This window comes from Diabrotica virgifera, chromosome 1 (genome assembly GCF_917563875.1).
Source record: "Diabrotica virgifera virgifera chromosome 1, PGI_DIABVI_V3a".
Lineage (NCBI taxonomy): Eukaryota > Metazoa > Arthropoda > Insecta > Coleoptera > Chrysomelidae > Diabrotica > Diabrotica virgifera.
The window spans coordinates 279,625,926-279,644,789 of record NC_065443.1 but is presented as its reverse complement, the minus strand read 5'-3'; the positions used below and the strand labels follow the sequence as shown (position 1 = coordinate 279,644,789).

General features: G+C 36.7%; 1 protein-coding gene across 1 annotated transcript in view; it reads right to left on the bottom strand.

The window, feature by feature from the left end:
• LOC126879108 (cadherin-23) overlaps window positions 1-18,864 on the bottom strand; it is a 178,540-nt gene that overhangs the window by 77,446 nt on the left and 82,230 nt on the right. The window contains exons 2-4 of the mRNA XM_050642054.1: window positions 7,470-7,798; window positions 4,076-4,227; window positions 3,717-4,023 (exon numbers count right to left, since the gene is read on the bottom strand). Coding sequence (XP_050498011.1) covers window positions 3,717-4,023; window positions 4,076-4,227; window positions 7,470-7,710 — 700 coding nt within the window. The 5' untranslated portion in view covers window positions 7,711-7,798. The remainder of the gene's footprint in view (window positions 1-3,716; window positions 4,024-4,075; window positions 4,228-7,469; window positions 7,799-18,864) is intronic.

The following is an 18,864-nucleotide window of genomic DNA, read 5'->3' as shown; positions in this document are numbered from 1 at the left end:
CTTGAACTACTCTTGCCGACAAAGGGAAGATGTCCCCTGGTGATCTGCCCGCCTTCCTGGATACGGCAGGATGGATAATGAACTAAGGACGACAACCCCCTGGGAGAATGCACAATGGGCCAATTGTGGTCTAAGTGCTGTGGAACTTGACTCGCCTTCCCTACTCTACCGATACAGATACTGATGACTAATAGATTGTTGTGGATTATATTTAGCGTTTTAGAAACTAGACGTAATCCCTTATGTTTGAATTTAATCAACCATCTGATCTTGGCAACAACGCTCATACCTCTTTCCCCTCGTAGCGCCACTATTTTGACCTGTTTTGGCCAACATTTTTAACCTACGAGTTTCCTGCATACCCAAAACTATACCTCTTATAATTTCAACCGCCGACTCCTACTTATAAATAGGAATATTGAATCGGTTTTTGCGGCAGAATTACGAGCTATTTATGAGCTCTTGAAATTATATAGTTTCGATTTTTGAGCTCATCCCCTTCACCCCCAAACAACCCTTTAATTGATTTAACTTAAGAGAAAAATGCTGAGAAAACATAAAATATATCGTATTGCGGATATAATTCCTATAGCTTATATACTCTAAGAATAAACTATTAAATCACGTGCATTTCGATTATTGAGCTACAACCCCTTCGCAAGAAAACCACCCTATCTTCCCGGCTTAAGAGAAAGTTGTACTTAAATGCATTAAATTAATTATTTGGCGACTACATATCATTTAATAATTTATAAGCTTCCAAATTACGCGCATTTAGATCAGTAAATTGGAATTTATTTTTTATAGTGCAGTCACTGAAGGTAAAAATCTACGATTACCTTCAATTTCGGTGAACCTTCATCGATTTTCACGAAAATTGGTCAGTGGTCAGAGGATACCTCAAGAAACAAAGGTGACATGGTACCACCTTGCGCCTTTACCCTGAGGGTGGATACCGCCCCTTCTCGGGGGTGAAAATTATTTTATAAAAAATAACTGCACAAATCTATAAAAGAACAAATTATAAGCAAAATTTATTATAAAAAGTTATTAAAATAAGTCGATACTTTTTAAGTTATTAAAGATCAAAAATTTTAATTATTCGTGAAAAAAATGCATGTTTTGAAGCGGTTTTTCGTAAATCACTGAAAAACTGTAAGTTTTTACAAAAAAGTTAATAGTAGTTTAATTCGTATAGCTTATATTCTAAGAATAAACTCTTAAATCACGCGCCTTTCGATTATTGAGCTACAACCCCTTCGCAAGAAAACCATCCCATATTCCCGGCTTAAGAGAAAGTTGTACTTAAAATAATTTAAATTAATTATTTGGCGACTAGATATCGTTTAAAAATTTATGAGCTCGCAAAATATACGCATCTCAATTATTGAATTGCCAGTTTCTTTGTATAGTGCAGTCACTGAAGGTAAAAATCAACTATGACCTTCAATTTCGGTAAATCTCCATTCATTTTCACGAAAATTGGTGAGCGGATTTTGATGCTATCAACTTTTTCTGGAGCTCATTTTTGATAGTAGCTCGTTTTTGAAGTACTTTGACAAGTATTTAGTACCTAAGTGTTATAAAATGCATCTTTCCCGTTATTTAAGCTTGAATCCTTAGATTTGAACAGTCGCAGAAAAAAATATACATTTAATTACCAATAACTTACTTTAAATTAACATTAAAGAGTTTTTCAAGTAAGCAATTTATTATATTTTTTATTAGCTTCAATTTTAGTGATGAAAACTTTTTTGGAAAAACTTACAGTTTTTGAGTTATTTATGAAAAATCGCTTTAAAGCATACATTTTCTTTCACAAAAATTTAAATATTTGATCTTTAATAACTCAAAAAGTATTGATTTATTAATAACATTATATAACAAATTTTGCTTACAATTTGTCACTCTCTCGATTTGTGTGGTTATTTTTAATAAAGTAATTTTTACCCCCGAGAAGGGGTGACATATACCCCAGGCTAAAACCGCAAGTTGTTATTGTCAATTCGTGAAAATGAATGGAGATTTCCGAAATCTAAGGTCATAGTTGATTTTTACCTTCAGTGACTGCACTATAGAAAGAAAATGGTAATTTAATAATTGAAATGCGTATATTTTGCGAGCTCATAAATTATTAAACGATATGTAGTCGCCAAATAATTAATTTAAATTATTTTAAGTACAACTCTCTCTTAAGCCGGGAATATGGGATGGTTTTCTTGCGAAGGGGTTGTATCTCTTTAATCGAAAGGCGCGTGATTTAAGAGTATATTCTTAGAATATAAGCTATACGAATTAAACCACTATTAACTTTTTTGTAAAAACTTACAGTTTTTCAGTGATTTGCGAAAAACCGCTTCAAAACATGCATTTTTTTTCACGAATAATTAAAATCCTTGATCTTTAATAACTTAAAAAGTATTGACTTATTTTAATAACTTTATATAATAAATTTTGATTTTAATTTGTTCTATTATTGATTTGTGCAGTTATTTTTTATAAAATAATTTTCACCCCCGAGAAGGGGCGGTATCCACCCTCAGGGTAAAGGCGCAAGGTGGTACCATATCACCTTTGTTTCTTGACGTATCCTTTAACCACTGACCAATTTTCGTGAAAATCGATGAAGGTTCACCGAAATTGAAGGTAATCGTTGATTTTTACCTTCAGTGACTGCACTATACAAAATAAATTGCAATTTACTTATCTAAATGTGCGTAATTTGGAAGCTTATAAAGTTATACATTATTATTAAATGATATGTAGTCGCCAAATAATTAATTTAATGCATTTTAAGTACAACTTTCTCTTAAGCCGGGAAGATAGGGTGGTTTTCTTGTGAAGGGGTTGTAGCTCAATAATCGAAATGCACGTGATTTAATAGTTTATTCTTAGAGTATATAAGCTATAGGAATTATATCCGCAATACGATATATTTTAAGTTTTCTCAGCATTTTTCTCCTAAGTTAAATCAATTAAAGGGTTGTTTGGGGGTGAAGGGGATGAGCTCAAAAATCGAAACTATATAATTTCAAGAGCTCATAAATAGCTCGTAATTCTGCCGCAAAAACCGATTCAATATTCCTATTTTTAAGTAGTGGGTAGGCTGACTCAGCCCCCCCACTAAAGTATTAAATTCCTGCTCAGTGGAACGAGCTCAAAATTTTTAGTTTGCGGAATATGAAAGCTCATAAATAACTCATAAATCAGGGCTATTTGTTTTTTGATTTTTGCAAGTGGGGGGGGGGGGGGCAGCTCAACACGGGTAGAGAAAGGTCGATCTCGGAGCACACACGATTTCAAAACTGTAAGTTATACGTTTTTATTACGATTCAGAGCAAATAAATGATTTCAACCACTTGTTAACATCGACACCATTCGATAATGTTTTTGTAGTAACATAATATACATTTATATTAAAGTACTGGCAGTTTTTGAATCATTACATAATAAAATTGAACCTCTACCTATGGAAATATACCACTATCTAAGAAACCCACAAAAATTCATCTGAGAAAACAGCTCTACTGGTTGTTTTCTGTATCCTGGCTCAAGAAGTATAGCCACACTTGGACGATTAGAAGCCCTAATTCGTTCACCCTTAAGATACTTTTTCAGAATCGTTCCTTTGATAGACTTAAATAGTATTTAATACATGTTCCTGACATGACTTACATTTTTCCTTTATTGTCACTGCGAAGTATTTATTGTCTTACCTACTAATCGTAGCACCGCCCGTTCTCCAACTGTATTTACAGCAAACAAGTCCTTTTCTCCATCTATATTCTGCAAATAATAAACCACTTGTCCATATGCTCCCTCATCAGCGTCTGTGGCTTCTAGCGTTGTGATGGTGCCCGGTTTAAAATCTTCTGCTACAGTGATGGTTGGTTGGTAACTTTTAAACACCGGAACATTATCGTTGACATCCTCAACCAGAAGAAGCAGGCCTTGGGTTACATAATGACCGTAGCCGAGATGGCCATCAGTGAGGGTGAGAACAAGAGAATATTCGTCTTGAGTCTGAAAAAATGTGATAGTAGGTTATAGGTTAGGGCAAATGTGGATTTCTTACTTCCCGATCTAGTTCCTTGTTGAGATAGATATTGGCTTCAGATGGTGACGTATTGTCTATTCGAATAATGTCGCTTCCAGGAAATCGGCTCACTCCGAATTTGAGGTAGTCGCCGTCTTCGTCATAACCTCTTAGCTGATAAATTAAAGTTCCTAAAACAACAAAAATTGCAGACAAAAAACATACTTCTAGAGAATGCTTCTCTGACATTATTATTTGAAGATTACAAGGTAGAGAGGATGGGAAAGTAAAAATAATGGAAAAAGGCAAAGCAAAATGAAATAAGGAAAAGATAGAAACAGGAGATAGAAGAAAATACAAAAATAGAGATAACTAGAAAAAAACATCAAAGAGCGAGACGGAAAAGAGAAAAATGTAAGAGAAAAATATTTGAAAAAAAATGGAACATGATGATTTACACTCATAAAAGAAAAACAAAATGGGGGATTAGAAAGAAATCAGCATTTATGAGTGACAGACGATATACCTACGCACATACATAAAAATGTAGGTATAGTATACAATTAAGTACAATAGAAGCGATATATGTATACCTATATTGTAAAGGATAAGGAAAACAGTTTAAGGAAAAGATATAGTAAATTACTGGTGGGAAGCAAACAGAAAAGTAGTGGTACGAATGGGAGAGAAAGTGCTAGAATAAACATCCGGTAAATGGCGTGCTAGGGACAAAAAATTTTGGTGGTGGAACGACGAGGTGCAACAGAATGTGAAATGAATGAATTCATTGGCTCGACAGCCCTTTCTGGGTCTTGTCCTGTTCCAGGATTCTTCTCCACTCTGATCTGTTTCGTGCTTTTTTTCTCCAGTTTTTTATTTTTAAGGTTTTTATATAATTTTCTATTTGTTCTAAATATCTCAGCTTCGGTCTTCCTCTTGTTCTTTTTCCTACTGGCATCTGTTTGAATATTTTGTTTGATATTTCGCCTTCTTCCATTCTTTCTACATGTACCATCCATCGCAGCCGTCCTATTTTAATGAATGTTATGATATCCGGATCCTGGTATATTTCGTATAGTTCAAAATTGTACCTTTTTCGCCAAATTCCATTTTTTTTGTACCCTTATGAAATGAATCTCGAAATGAAGCCTCGAAATGAATGAATTAATGAAATAAAAAATTAAAAGATGTTGACACAGGGAACACACAGAAGACAAGGAAAAAGGAAGATATCAACAAATAGTAAAGGCAAAAGGAAATAAAGTGGAATCCGCAGAGAAAATAATTATATGTATACAGTGTGTTCCAAAGAAAATTTGACCCCCCCAGAAACTCAGAAACTAAGAGCTTCTTCAAAATTCAAACAAACACATAAATTTATAATGGGAGGGGGACGAATTTTCATGCAAAATTCATGTCCTCAAATGTAACCCGCTACTGCCCCGCATCAACCCCCACTTTTTTTTAAATAGCAAGTGTGATCGAGTGCCACACTATTTGAAAGGTAATTTTTTTTCTCTACACGACACTCTATTTTGCTTTAATTTACGTAATAAGTTTAAAACAAATTTGTACTTAAGGCCATCGGTACATAATTCGCAAATACGGCTATTCCTACTTTTTCTGTCTTTACACGGTAAATTACGTGTTGTACAATTCACACTGGTATGGATATGTAAACATTACTAGAATGTCATTCTACTTCATAATGTCATCATTAACTTTAAAGAGATGGCTTTTGAATGTTCTTGGATAACTGTTATTTGTATAATTGCAAATTATTCAGTTAATAAATGTGATAATTTTTTCACTAACTATGTATTCAGTGATTGTAATAATTTATATGTACAGCAAAAGCTAATACTCAATCGAGAAAAGAGGAAAAGTGTTAAAGTGATTTTTTAATAAGATATTGTTACTATGGAGCGCTTACAATTTTGAACATCTTTAACAAAAAAAAACTTGGATCACAGAATATATCCTGATGTATTCTCTGCTTGGATCTTCCATAAATAATAAACAATAAATAACTTTTATCTACTCTATGTCATATTATGTATAAGTTTTTAGTTTGTGAAAACTGTCATTATAGATAGCAGTGCGTGAAGGATTTAAAGTGTGCGTGAAGTAATAATGTATTTTAAATGGGATTTACTTTTTCGCACTGTTTGTAACTTTCGAGTTGTCATGGTGACAATCCTTAACTTTCGCGTTGTCATGGTGATGACAATATGAGCAATGAATTACAACAAAAGTTTTGACAGTTTTGTGGTTTGAAAATAGTTAGAATTTTTAAATGTCAAAGTTCTAAAAATTGTTGAATAGAAATGAATTCCAGTGACGAAGAGTTACAGCTTTTTTTATTTGTTTATCGTAGATAAAATATTGTATGAAACTGTGCGTGAAGTACTTTTTGCGAACTTACGCGATTTATAGCACTCGCTCCGTTGTCGCTCGTGCTCTAAAAATCGCGTCCGTTCGCAAAAAGCATACTTCACGAACTGTTTCATAAATAACTATTTATTAAGTTCACGTTTTAAATCAATTATTTTGCAAATACACTATCAATATTTTAATCAACAACTCAAAATATTCCCGATGCCATGTCAAATATTTAAAACTGTCACTGTCTTGTCATCATTATTCTATTTGACTCAGTGCGTTGTATGACGAAGATAGCGAATGTTCGATTTGAAAAATATCACCACGGACATGGTGTCCATTTTTTTCGAATCCTGAAAAAACTAATAAATATTTTTAAAACATTTAAACGCAGAATGAAAGACTAAATTATTATCGAGGGCAGAAAGTTCCTTAGAATAAATAAAAAGTTTCTTTTGAATGAAATATTTGAAATTAAAAATCACACTACATTTTCTCTTAGTTTTTCACCCCTGTAATTTATTAAAATAAATATTATAGAAGTTTTCAGGGACTTTCGGCCCTCGTTAAGAACGTAATCTTTCATTCTGCGTTTAAATTTTTCAAAAATACTTATTAGTTTTCTCAGGATTCGAAAAAAAAAAATGAAATTTAAATAGCATTGCAGTCGAAAATACGTACCTATCCCCTTAACAAAAATGTATTATAAATTAGTTAAATCCAAAATTGTCTTTAAAGTTATTTCGAAAATTAGAGGGTCCTGTACAGAAAAAAAAATACCTTTCAAATGATGTGCAACTCGACTACACTTACTATTTAAAAAAACTGGGGGGCAGTAGAGGGTTATATTTGATGGCATGAAGTTTGTACGAAAATTCGCCCCTCTTCCAATACAAATTGACGTGTTTTTTTAAATTGTGAACAAATTCTTGGTTTCTGAGTTTCTGGGGAGGGGGTAAAATTTTCGTTGGAACACACTGTATAAGAGCTACATAAATAAAAAATGAGAATTTAAGTCAATATTGCCTAAGTATAATTTAAGTCATCTTACCGACAGGTGTCTCTGATCCCTCTTTCAGTCTTAATATGATTTCGGTTTGGCCATCAGTGACGAACTTGGGCGGTTTGTTGCCTTCTGCTACGCTTAAACTAATAACTAGGAGAACTAACACTAAAATATTGCACTGAGTCGAACACTTGGACGATGAATTGTCGATTTTGAATTTGATCTTTACGAAATGACCCGTAAAAGTTCTTAGAAAATTTTTGAATACTAGTCGATGGATCTCCATGTTTGGCTCGTTTGGTGGTTTGTTATTTTAATTCCATAATGGCGATGTTCTGTTGTATGATGTGGAGAGGTTGTTCATTGTGGACTATCTGTAAATAATTTAACTTCAATAAATACATATTTGCGGGATTAATATTAAGAAGATATATATTTATACAAAATTATTGCAGGAAACTAGACTGGAGTAGATTCTCACAAGACATAGATGCCAGGTCACAAGGGAATTGAAGGAAATGAGGAAGCTGATAGCCTTGCAAAAGAAGGGGCTAATATCCCATTCCACGGTCCAGAACCCTTCTGTAGACTATCAAAAAGCCACATCAGAGAGGAACTCCGGACCTGTAAACTGAATCAACATACAACAACTATACTGGTCTAACACACCAGGACAAAGGCAAGCAAAGGCTCATAAAAGTCTGGCCTACTGCAAAAAACCGCCTTCTTGAAATGAGTAAGAAGGATATAAAAATTGTCACTGGCCTTTTCACTGTTCACTGCCCTATGAGATCATCATCATTCTCTTTGCCTTATCCCTATGCGGAGTCGGCATTCCTAATTGCATTTCTCCACACAATTCTATCTTGGGTCATATCAATGTTAATCCCCTTTACCAACATGTCCTGCCTTATCGTCTCCCCCCAGGTCTTCTTTGGTCTTCCTCTCCTACTCCTTCCAGGAATCTGCACTTCAGCTATTCTTGGTATTGGGTGATTAACGTCTCGACGTTGGACATGACCAAACCATCTTAACCTATGCTCTCTCATTTTGGCATCAATTGGTGCCACACCTAGACTTCCCCTAATATACTCATTTCTAATTTTATCCTTCTTTGTCACTCCACTCATCCATCTAAGCATTCTCATTTCCGCCACATGCATTCGTTGTTCCTCTTTCTTTTTCACTGCCCAACATTCAGTTCCGTGCATCACAGCCGGTCTTATGGCTGTTTTATAGAATTTTCCCTTCAGCTTTATTGGAATTTTTCTGTCACACAACACACCACTCGCTTCTTTCCACTTCATCCATCCAGCCCTAATTCTACTGCATGCATCTCCATCTATTTCTTTATTACTCTGTAATACCGATCCTAGGTACTTAAAACTATTGCTTTTCACAATCATTTCACCATCCAAAGATGCCATTTTATTTGTAGTAACTCCATCTTTAAATGAACATTCCAAATACTCTGTTTTTGTCCTACTAAGTTTTAAACCTTTTTCCTCCAGAGCTTGTCTCCACTGTTCCAGTTTTTGTTCTAAGTCTCTTTCACTATTTCCTATTAACACTACATCATGAGCATACATTAGGCACCATGGAATACTACCCTGTAGTTTCGCTGTTATCTGGTCCAAAACTAATGAGAATAAATAAGGACTAAGCACCGAGCCTTGGTGCAATCCTACTTTCACCTGAAATTTATCAGTCTCTCCCACACCTGTTTTAACACTAGTCGTTACTCCCTCATACATATCTCTCACAATCTTTACATATTCGCCAGGGACTCCTTTCTTATTGAGTGCCCACCACAGAATCTCTCGAGGAACTCTATCATATGCTTTCTCAAGATCAATGAATACCATATGAGCGTTGGTCTCTTTATTCCTGTATTTTTCCATCAGTTGCCTTACAATGAAAATTGTATCTGTTGTTGATCTGCCCTGCATAAAGCCAAATTGATTATCGGATATTTCGGTTTCTTCACGTATCCGTCTATCAGTTACTCTCTCCCATATTTTCATGGTGTGGCTAAGTAGTTTTATAGCCCTGTAGTTTGTGCATTGTTGTATGTCTCCCTTGTTTTTGTAGACAGGTACTAATATACTGCTTCTCCATTCGTCTGGCATTTGTCCAACTTCCATAATTCTATTAAATAGACCTGCTAGCCAACTTATTCCTGTCTCTCCCAATGCTCTCCATACTTCCCCAGGAATATAATCTGGTCCGACTGCTTTTCCTTTCTTTATGTTTTAAAGGCGCTTGAGCCACTTCCTCGTTTGTTATTCTGGTAACCATTGCTGTTACTGTCTACGTTAACTCCACAGGCTGTCTGTCAAATTCTTCATTTAATAAACTGTCAAAATACTTTCTCCATCTCTTTTTGACATCCTTTTCGTGAATTAGTATTTTATTATTTTCATCTCGGATACATCTAATCTGATTAAAATCTTTTGCTTTCTTTGCTCTCTGTTTGGCTATTTTATATATCTTTGCTTCGCCTTCCCTGGTATCAAGTTGATAGTATAGGTTTGAATACGCTTCTGATTTAGCTTTTGCTACTGCTACTTTCTCTTCCTTTTTGGCGACCATATAGTTTTGAAGATCTATGTCCGATCTGGTTTCTTGCCACTTTTTATATAATTTTCCCTTGACTTTTATTTTTCCTTGTACTTAATTTGACCACACCAAGTTTCTTTATCCTCAAACTTCTTTCCTGACGTTTTCCCAAGTATTTCAATAGCCGTCTCTCTCCATTTTTCTCCAAATTGTGTTAGGGCTTCCTTTCATGTTCCAACATATTTTTTCTACTATTCTTTCCCTGAATAGACCTTCCTTCTCATGTTTTAGCATCCACCACTTGATTTTTTTGTGGTCCTCTCCGATATTTTTGTTTAGTTTCGCTTTTTTACTTCGATGTCCAGAACAAGCAGCTTATGTTGTTGGCTTACTGCCTCACTAACTATTACCTTGCAGTCCTTACATTCACGTATGTCTTCTTTCTTTATCATGAAGTAGTCTATTTGGGATTGATGTTGTCCACTTTTGTAGGTAATAAGTTGAGTTTCTCTCTTTTTAAAGAATGTGTTAACAATCGCCATATCCAATGCTGTTGCTAATTCTAGCATGTCATCTCCAGCTGCATTTCTAGTTACAAAGCCTAATCCCCCATGTATTGTTTCATATCCTGTCTTGGCTTGGCCCACATGTGCATTGAAATCACCTCCTATTATAACTTTCTCCTTTGCTGGAATATCACTCAGTGCGTCTCCTAATTGGTCATAGAAAGCTCTTCTTTCATTCTCAACCAGACCTGTTTGAGGAGCATACACACACACACACACACAACATTCAATACCTCTTTATCAATTACACATTTCACTGACATCATTTTATCACTCGTTCTTACAACTTCTACTACGTTATCTTTCATTTCACTATCAGCAATTATACCAACTCCATTTTTAGTGTTACTACTCCCTACATACCACAGTTTTTATCCATCACCTAGTTCTTTCGCCCTAGATATCATCTCAAAAAAATGAGCAAATCAGATAGTGAGAACTGTCGTTTCTGTGACAACGGAAACGAAACGGCAGAGCATATGAAATTCCTAGAAGAGGTCACCATAGCGCCCTCTGACATAGGAAATAAGTCACCTAGGATGCTTATCAACTTCATCAGAAGTATTGGCATCTTAGAGTTTAACTAGGTTAAGGTATGCATACAAGATCTCTTTAGGTCGAAGTGTGGAGAGGCTGCATAGCCATAACGACCTCTAATCGATAATCTAACCTAATCTCACAAGACAATGTGATAATAATGGCGGAGGAAGCCAAAATTAGAGAGGAAGGTATAATTAAAGCACTAAAGAAATCCAAAAATAACAAAGCACCAGGCCAGGAAACATAAAAATGAAACTGGTGAAATAGGGAGGCGCAAGGTTCGTACCCTTTATACGAGTGTTGTTAAAAAAATTGAAGCTGGGAAAGAGATCCAGATGAGTGGAATTTATCATACATGTCTTCCATTTTCCAAAATGGTGACAAAAGTTAAACAAATAACTATAGAGGGATTAGTGTAATGCCTTCAGCTACAAAAATGTTGAAAAACAGGAGGTGAATGGGAGAATAGAGCGCTGTGGAGTACAACAACGGCGAACTCATAATGGAAAAAAGTAAAAGAAGAAGAATATTAAAAAGAAGTTACATACTTATAGAAAAAAAATTATTATAAAGAACATTTAAAAAGTTCACTATAAAATTACAAACGAATGGAGGACAAGCACTATCACTATTAGCATACTTTTCTACTATCTTCCTATATTTAAGAAGAAAATCTCATAAACTTACGAACATCACATTTAAACTTACAACAAAGGGTTTAAAATCGATAGCCTTAGTTTACTTTATAAATTACACTAGTCATAAGAAATTCAAATAGAAAACTGTTGTTCATCATTATCATCAGTGGCATCACATCTCTGTATTAGCCAAAGACTTCTTCAGAACGATCCCCCATTCACCTCTGACTCTGGTAACACTTCTCCATGTTCTAACTCGTTAAAATCTATGCACGGTCAACCAAAGGGAGCCCCAGCGGGGTTGCCCCAAATGGTAATTATGGCCCTGGTGGAAACAGTATGTCTAATTTCCAATCTGCGGGTGCTTCTTTATGTTTATCCGGGCCGGGGCCTTTGTTATTTTTCAGATTTATGGCTTCTATAATTTTTTCTTCGGTGGGGAGTTGGCTTCCGATCATTTTCAATCATTTGAATCATGGAAGCCACCATCCCATCGTCATGATCGCCACTCAGCAGTTCTTCAAAATGGTTCGCCAATCTGTGAAGTATCTGTCGCTTGTTAGGTACTAATTACAGAATCATCCCTATCTATACATTGTTGATGATTGTTGATTGCCCAGAATGTCATAGAACACAAACGTAAATTCATATTATCTGAACAAAAAATCTAGACTGGCAAAGGTACGTTTCTGAAGTAATACTTATTTGGGAAATACTTAATTTTTTTCATTAAACGTGTCTATTCATGTATTACTTTACCAATTTATAGCATATTTCTATTTATGACAAAAACTAGTTTATATGGCGATAAAGTAATAGCGGAAATTATAGTGTAAACATGTCTCTTACGAAATAATTAATTAACAAATATAAAAAGTCAACATGCACGCACGTTATGCTTGGCGGTAAATGTCATGTTAAAGTTTTAAAAGTATGTCTGCATAATATGTCACGAGTCAAATTCTTTCAGTATTACGTGTTTTTTCTGTATATTAAGCCATTTTACCATTATTTTTTGAAGTTACAGAGAAATTATATCATTTATGCCTGGTTGCACCAACAGATCTTAAGCTTAAGACGCGCCTTAAGCTCAGTTAATGAAACCTACGCCTTGTACCATTTAGTCTTAGATCGATTTTCAGCTTGCCTCAATGGATTGCCAGAATGATAAGAATAATAAGAATCGAAAATTATAGTGCAACGTAAGTGATACTTAAAGCGTCCCTATCTATAAGCTAAGCTGGGCTAAGCTGGAGCTTAATATTTGTTGGTGCAACTAGGCCTAATACCTTAAAAACTGTGTCTTAGTGTTTAGATCTAATGAACTTTCGTGTCGGAAAGCCTCGAAATTCCAAAAGATTATGTGCATAGCAGTCACCCTGGGCACTCGGCACCCAGGTTCTGATATCATATTCGTGTCCCAAAAACCCCCGATTATTCTTGTTATATTCTATCTAACGCAACAGCTTCTATATTTTATATTTACCTAATTTTATATTGAGTATTCTCTCTTCCTGTTCTTAAATAACTTATATTAATATCTCTCTCTCTCCTCAGTCGTTTCCTCATTGCTGAGTGTCGTGATTCCCTATAATACGAGCAATTATCTCTTTCCATCGGCTTCTGTCCTGAGCTTCCCTCATGGATTCAGAGAATGTTTTTCCACTGGCTTTCTGTACTTGATCCGTCCATCGAGTAGGTGAGCGACCTCTACTTCTGCGCCCTTCAACGTTTCCCGAAATTATAAGTCTCTCAAGATTATCATCACTTCTTCTTGCAATATGGCCGAAAAATTTTAAGACGGTGGAGAGGCAAATAGAGGAAAGTCGAGTCTGAATATTAAGCTCTTGGAGGATTGAGTGATTTGTTCTGTGTTCCACGTCCATGAGATCCGAAGCATTCTTCTCCAGCACCACATTTCAAAGGCGTCAATCCTTTTTCTGTCGTCCGATTTCATTGTCCATGTTTCGGATCCGTAATTAAATATGGGAAAAATTAAGGCACGTACTAATCTTATTTTGGTGTTCTTCGACAAGGAGCGATCTTTCCAGATTTTCGATAATCGACTCATAGCGTTTTTGGCCATGCCTATTCTCCTACGTATTTCTGTTTCACAAGATCCTGTGTTACTGATGTAGGATCCTAGATAATTGAACTCGTTAACCACTTCAAACTGGTCTAAGGCTCCTGTTGTCTGAAGTAAATTTGAATAATCTACTATCATAATTTTTGTTTTTTGTTTATTGATTTTGAGACCACATCTATTGCTTTCGGCTTCCACTAGCTGCAGCATTTCTTCTTCGGATGCAGCTATTAATGTTGTATCATCTGCATATCTGAGATTTGAGATCTTCTTTCCTGCGATAGAAATACCGCCATTCCATTTGTCGAGTGCTTTTCTCATTATATATTCCCCATAGAAATTAAAAAGACTTGGAGATAGAATACATCCTTGTCGGACTCCTCTACCTACTTCAAAATGATCGGACTTATGGTTTTCAATTCTTTTTCTGGTTTCACTGTTCTCATATAGGCTTTTCACCAGAGCTGACAGATGATCAGGAACCCCCATCTCATGTAGAACTTTCCACAAAACTGTCCAGTCTACACAGTCAAATGCCTTCTGATAATCCAGAAAACAGATGATCATCGGAATTTTGAATTCTCGTGCTTTCTCAATGAGTTGTCGCATATTAAGAATTTGCTCCCTTGTGCCTTTACCCTTCACGAAGCCTGCCTTTTCTGGTGGTATTTGTCTATCCAGGTATGTCTGCATGCGACACTTGATGATTCTCAACAGAATTTTACTTGGGTGTGAAATTAGTGAGATGGTTCGGTAGTTACTACATTTTGTGGTTACGCCTTTCTTATGAATGGGAGTAAATAGTGCGGTACACCAATCACTGGGCCATTGCCGATTCTCCATACATGATTGCACAGTCTCCAGATTAATTGGAGACCATGTTCACCCATGTTCTGTAAAAGTTCTGCCGTGATGTCATCGCAACCAGGTGATTTATTTCTTTTAAGATGTTTTATGGCTTCATCTGAGCGGCCGTGGTGTAACGGCATAAACGCTGGCCTCATACGCCAGTAGACGTGGGTTCGAACCCTGCCAAAGACAAACCATTTTCATTTCCAATAATGACACGAGCCGTCTAACCGTGCATCGGAGAGCACGTAAAGCCGTCGGTCCCCCTGGGCTAGTGTACATCGGCACTAGTTACTTAAAACAGGGTTAAAGATGTAAATGGCGCCGGAATTATCCGAAAGGATCTCCCCGGCAAAAATGCCATACGATATTATTATTATTATGGCTTCATCGACTTCAGACCTTAGAATATCTGGTTCTAGGGTTGTTGTTGAGACTTGCAATGCTGTTATATGATTAATGTTAGAGGTTTCAGCTTTATAGAGTTCTGTGCAGTATTTCTTCCAAGTCTCCAGAACCGCATCCATATCGCTTACCATATTACCTTTCTCATCCTCTACAGCGTATTTTCTGGGTTTGAATTCCCGAGCCAGTAACTGTACTTTCTGAAAGAGATGTCTTGTTTCATTTCGATGTAAGTGGATTTCTACTTCCTGGCAAATGTTAGACACATATTTGTCTTTATCTTTCCTTCAATTTCTTTGGATTTCTCTTGATAAGCTGCGATAGTCGTTTAAATTAAAACTGCCAACTTTAAGTTGCCTTCTTTGTTCTATAATTTTCCATGTTTGGTCACTGATCCATGGTTTACGACTGTTGTTTTTTATGGGTTGACGACTTTGCGTAGCTGTATCTAATATATCTCTTTTAAAACCTCCCCAGAAAGTCTCGATATATTCTATAGGGGTAGTACTTGTCCCAGTTAACACTGGGTTTATTCGTCTTTGAAAGTTAAAAGTTCAGTCTCTGTAAACCCGAGAGTTCTAGGAGTGGGCTTGTGTTTGTTTCTAAAACGTATTCCGAATACAGCTACAAGGAGTTGGTGGTCGCTTCTACAATCTGCACCTGGATATTAATATAACGACCCTTTATTTTTGTTTATTGTTTTGTTTTTATTCTAAAAATCAAAATAATTGGCGCTCAGAATTCTACCTTTTAATTTCTGTCTTGTCTATTAACTTTTCGATGCCTCTGGTATTTCAAAATTTCAACAAATATACATACAATATTTAATTTCCTTATCGATATCTTTACCTACTTCTTGCGACATCGAATCTGTAACTACTTCGTTCCGAACAGAATAGGCTTTTTTCGTCGTCAACTTCCTTCCAGGCACAATACTCCAACTATAAATCGACATCTTTTTCATCCTACTGTAACTGGGGTCTTTCTAGTCTTCCTCGTCTTCCTCACCGTGGAATGAGTCCTCGGACTACAATACATACAAATGAACCAGCGATAAAGCTTGCATTCCGGCTCCTCGTCTTTTATATAGAAAAATGAACCAGCGATAAAGCCTGCATTCTACCGGCTCCTCGTCTTATATGTATGGACTTATAATAAACCCACATTGGTACACAGTACCAATAGTTCCCAACAGAGTGGCCTCCCACATTGTAGCAAACTCAAGGGTACCTAGAGATCGTGACCACACCACCAAAGTAAAACAAGACCTAAAAATACTAAAGTCTGCATTCCCGCCTACATCTGAATACTCTGACGAGTTTACTCCAGAAGAAATTACCTCAGCAATATCAGAAATTAAATCTGGAAAGGCACCCGGCTCCGATAAAATACATCCAGAATTTTTACTCCATTGTGGCAAATATGCTAGGAAATGGCTGGCTGATTTCTACACAGATATATTAAAATCAGGAGAAATCCCCCATTTCCTTAAAAAGGCCTCCATTATAGCCATATTGAAACCAGGAAAAGCAAATGATCAACCCCAAAACTACCGACCGATTGCACTGCTGAGCTGTGTCTATAAACTGTTGGAACGCTTAATCCACAACAGAATTAGTAACACCATATTGGGGGGTGATACCTATTGAGCAAGCAGGGTTCAGACCTAACCGCAGCTGCACAGATCAGATCCTATCCCTAACAACACATATCGAAGCAGGTTTTCAAAGAAAGCAAAAAACATCCGTTGCTTTCATTGACCTATCAGCTGCATACGACACCGTCTGGAGACAAGGACTAATCTGCAAACTGATCCGTGCCATCCCGTGCCAAAAGGTAACCAAACTCATTGATAGCATGCTCACCGACAGACCTTTTCACGTCACAATGGGCAACTTAAGAAGTGTCCAAATGAAGCTCAGCAATGGACTACCACAGGGATCTGTTTTGGCACCCTTACTCTTTAATTTATACATCGCGGACCTACCTAGGACAACTTCGCAGAAATTTGGGTACGCTGACGATTGGGCCATTGCAGCAAGACATAATAACATGCATGTTACAGAAACAATACTGACGGATGACCTTGCTGTTATGGGTGAATATTTTCGCAAATGGAGGCTACGGCCCAATGCAACGAAAACTAAAGTGTGCTCTTTCCATCTGAATAATGCCCAAGCCAACAAAAAACCCTCCGTTCACTTTGAAAACAGACTACTCGCTCATAACTCAACACCAAAATATCTTGGAGTGACTCTTGACAGAACCTTAAGTTTTAAGGAACACCTACAAAGAACGGCAGAAAAACTGAAGACGCGAAATAATATAATCCAAAAGCTATGTGGCACCACATGGGGGTCCTCAGCCTCCGTACTCAGATCATCCGCTCTCGGACTCGTATACTCGGCGGCTGAATATGCTTCGCCGGTATGGCTCAATAGCAAACACACGAAGATCATTGACACCCAATTAAACCAGACAATGCGAATGATCTCAGGTACAATTCGACCAACACCGAACTATTGGCTTCCCATTCTGAGTCACATTCCACCGCCTAAACTAAGAAGAAGTCATTTTCTTCTCAGAGAATATCGAAAAATCGAGGCTAACCATCAACTACCCATCCATCATGATAAGCTTGATATCGAAATGAACACACTGCGCTCCAGATATCCCCCATTGTTAAGGGCCACCTCCCTACATCAGGAACATTTCGACCTCACCAACGCTTCGAGAAGACAATGGGAGAGCGACTCACCACAGAAATCACACCAAATGGCCTGTATCGATCAGAAACCGCCAGGCTTTGAACTGCCCCGCAATACATGGACGGCGCTGAACAGAATAAGAACAGGGACCGGTAGTTGTGCTGACAGCTTGCATATATGGGGAAAGGCCCTTACTCCTGAGTGTGATTGTGGTGCCCAACGGCAGACCGTCCGCCACATTATTGAGGAATGTCCCCGAAGGCGATACCCTGGAGTTTTCGATGAGTTCCTGAATGCGACCGAAAATGTTTTACAGTATATTAATACATTAGATGTTCGTTTGTGATACTTCATGTAATGTTTTATATACTTTTTTTAAAATTATGTGTTCTTGTTGTATCTATGCCATACGATAAATAAAATAAAATAAACCCACCATTCCACCGGCTGCATTCCAGATCTGAAACAACGTCAACCTTCCCCCCAGAAGTCCTATATGGAAATGCAAGTTAAACGTTTGAGGACATTTTTCTTTAAATATTAATGCCTTCAGCCACCTATTTACCTTTGGACCTTCATCCACCCTTTTTTACCTTTGGATCTTCAGTTAATTAGTTTTATTTAGACCTTCAGTCGTCTCTTTTAGGCCTTCAGCAATTTTGTACAGGGCTTGCTGTAACGTAGAGGCAAGTGTATTTATTTCTTGAATAAAATGTTTATCTAAATTTTTGTCTTATGATTTGATCTTGTGTGTGTTCTTTCTTGCTACCCTTATTTATCTTAGGGAATAGCCGAACTACCTCTGAGAAGAGCTAAGCATGGTAGAGATCTTCATGATTGTCTTTGTGGTGGTGAAGAGGAGACACTTTAGGACTTTAGCTAAGGTTGACCTCTTTACGATCCTAAGTCAATCGGGGATTTCAAAATGATTTAACCCACGTGGTTAGAACCTTATATTCTATTTGCATCAATTTAGTGCTGAAAACTCTCGAAACTCCAGAAGATGGCATTATTTAGCAGATACAACCACTTCGATCTTGATACCGTTTTTCTTCCTGTATTTTATAGTATCACTTTCGACTTCATTAAAAA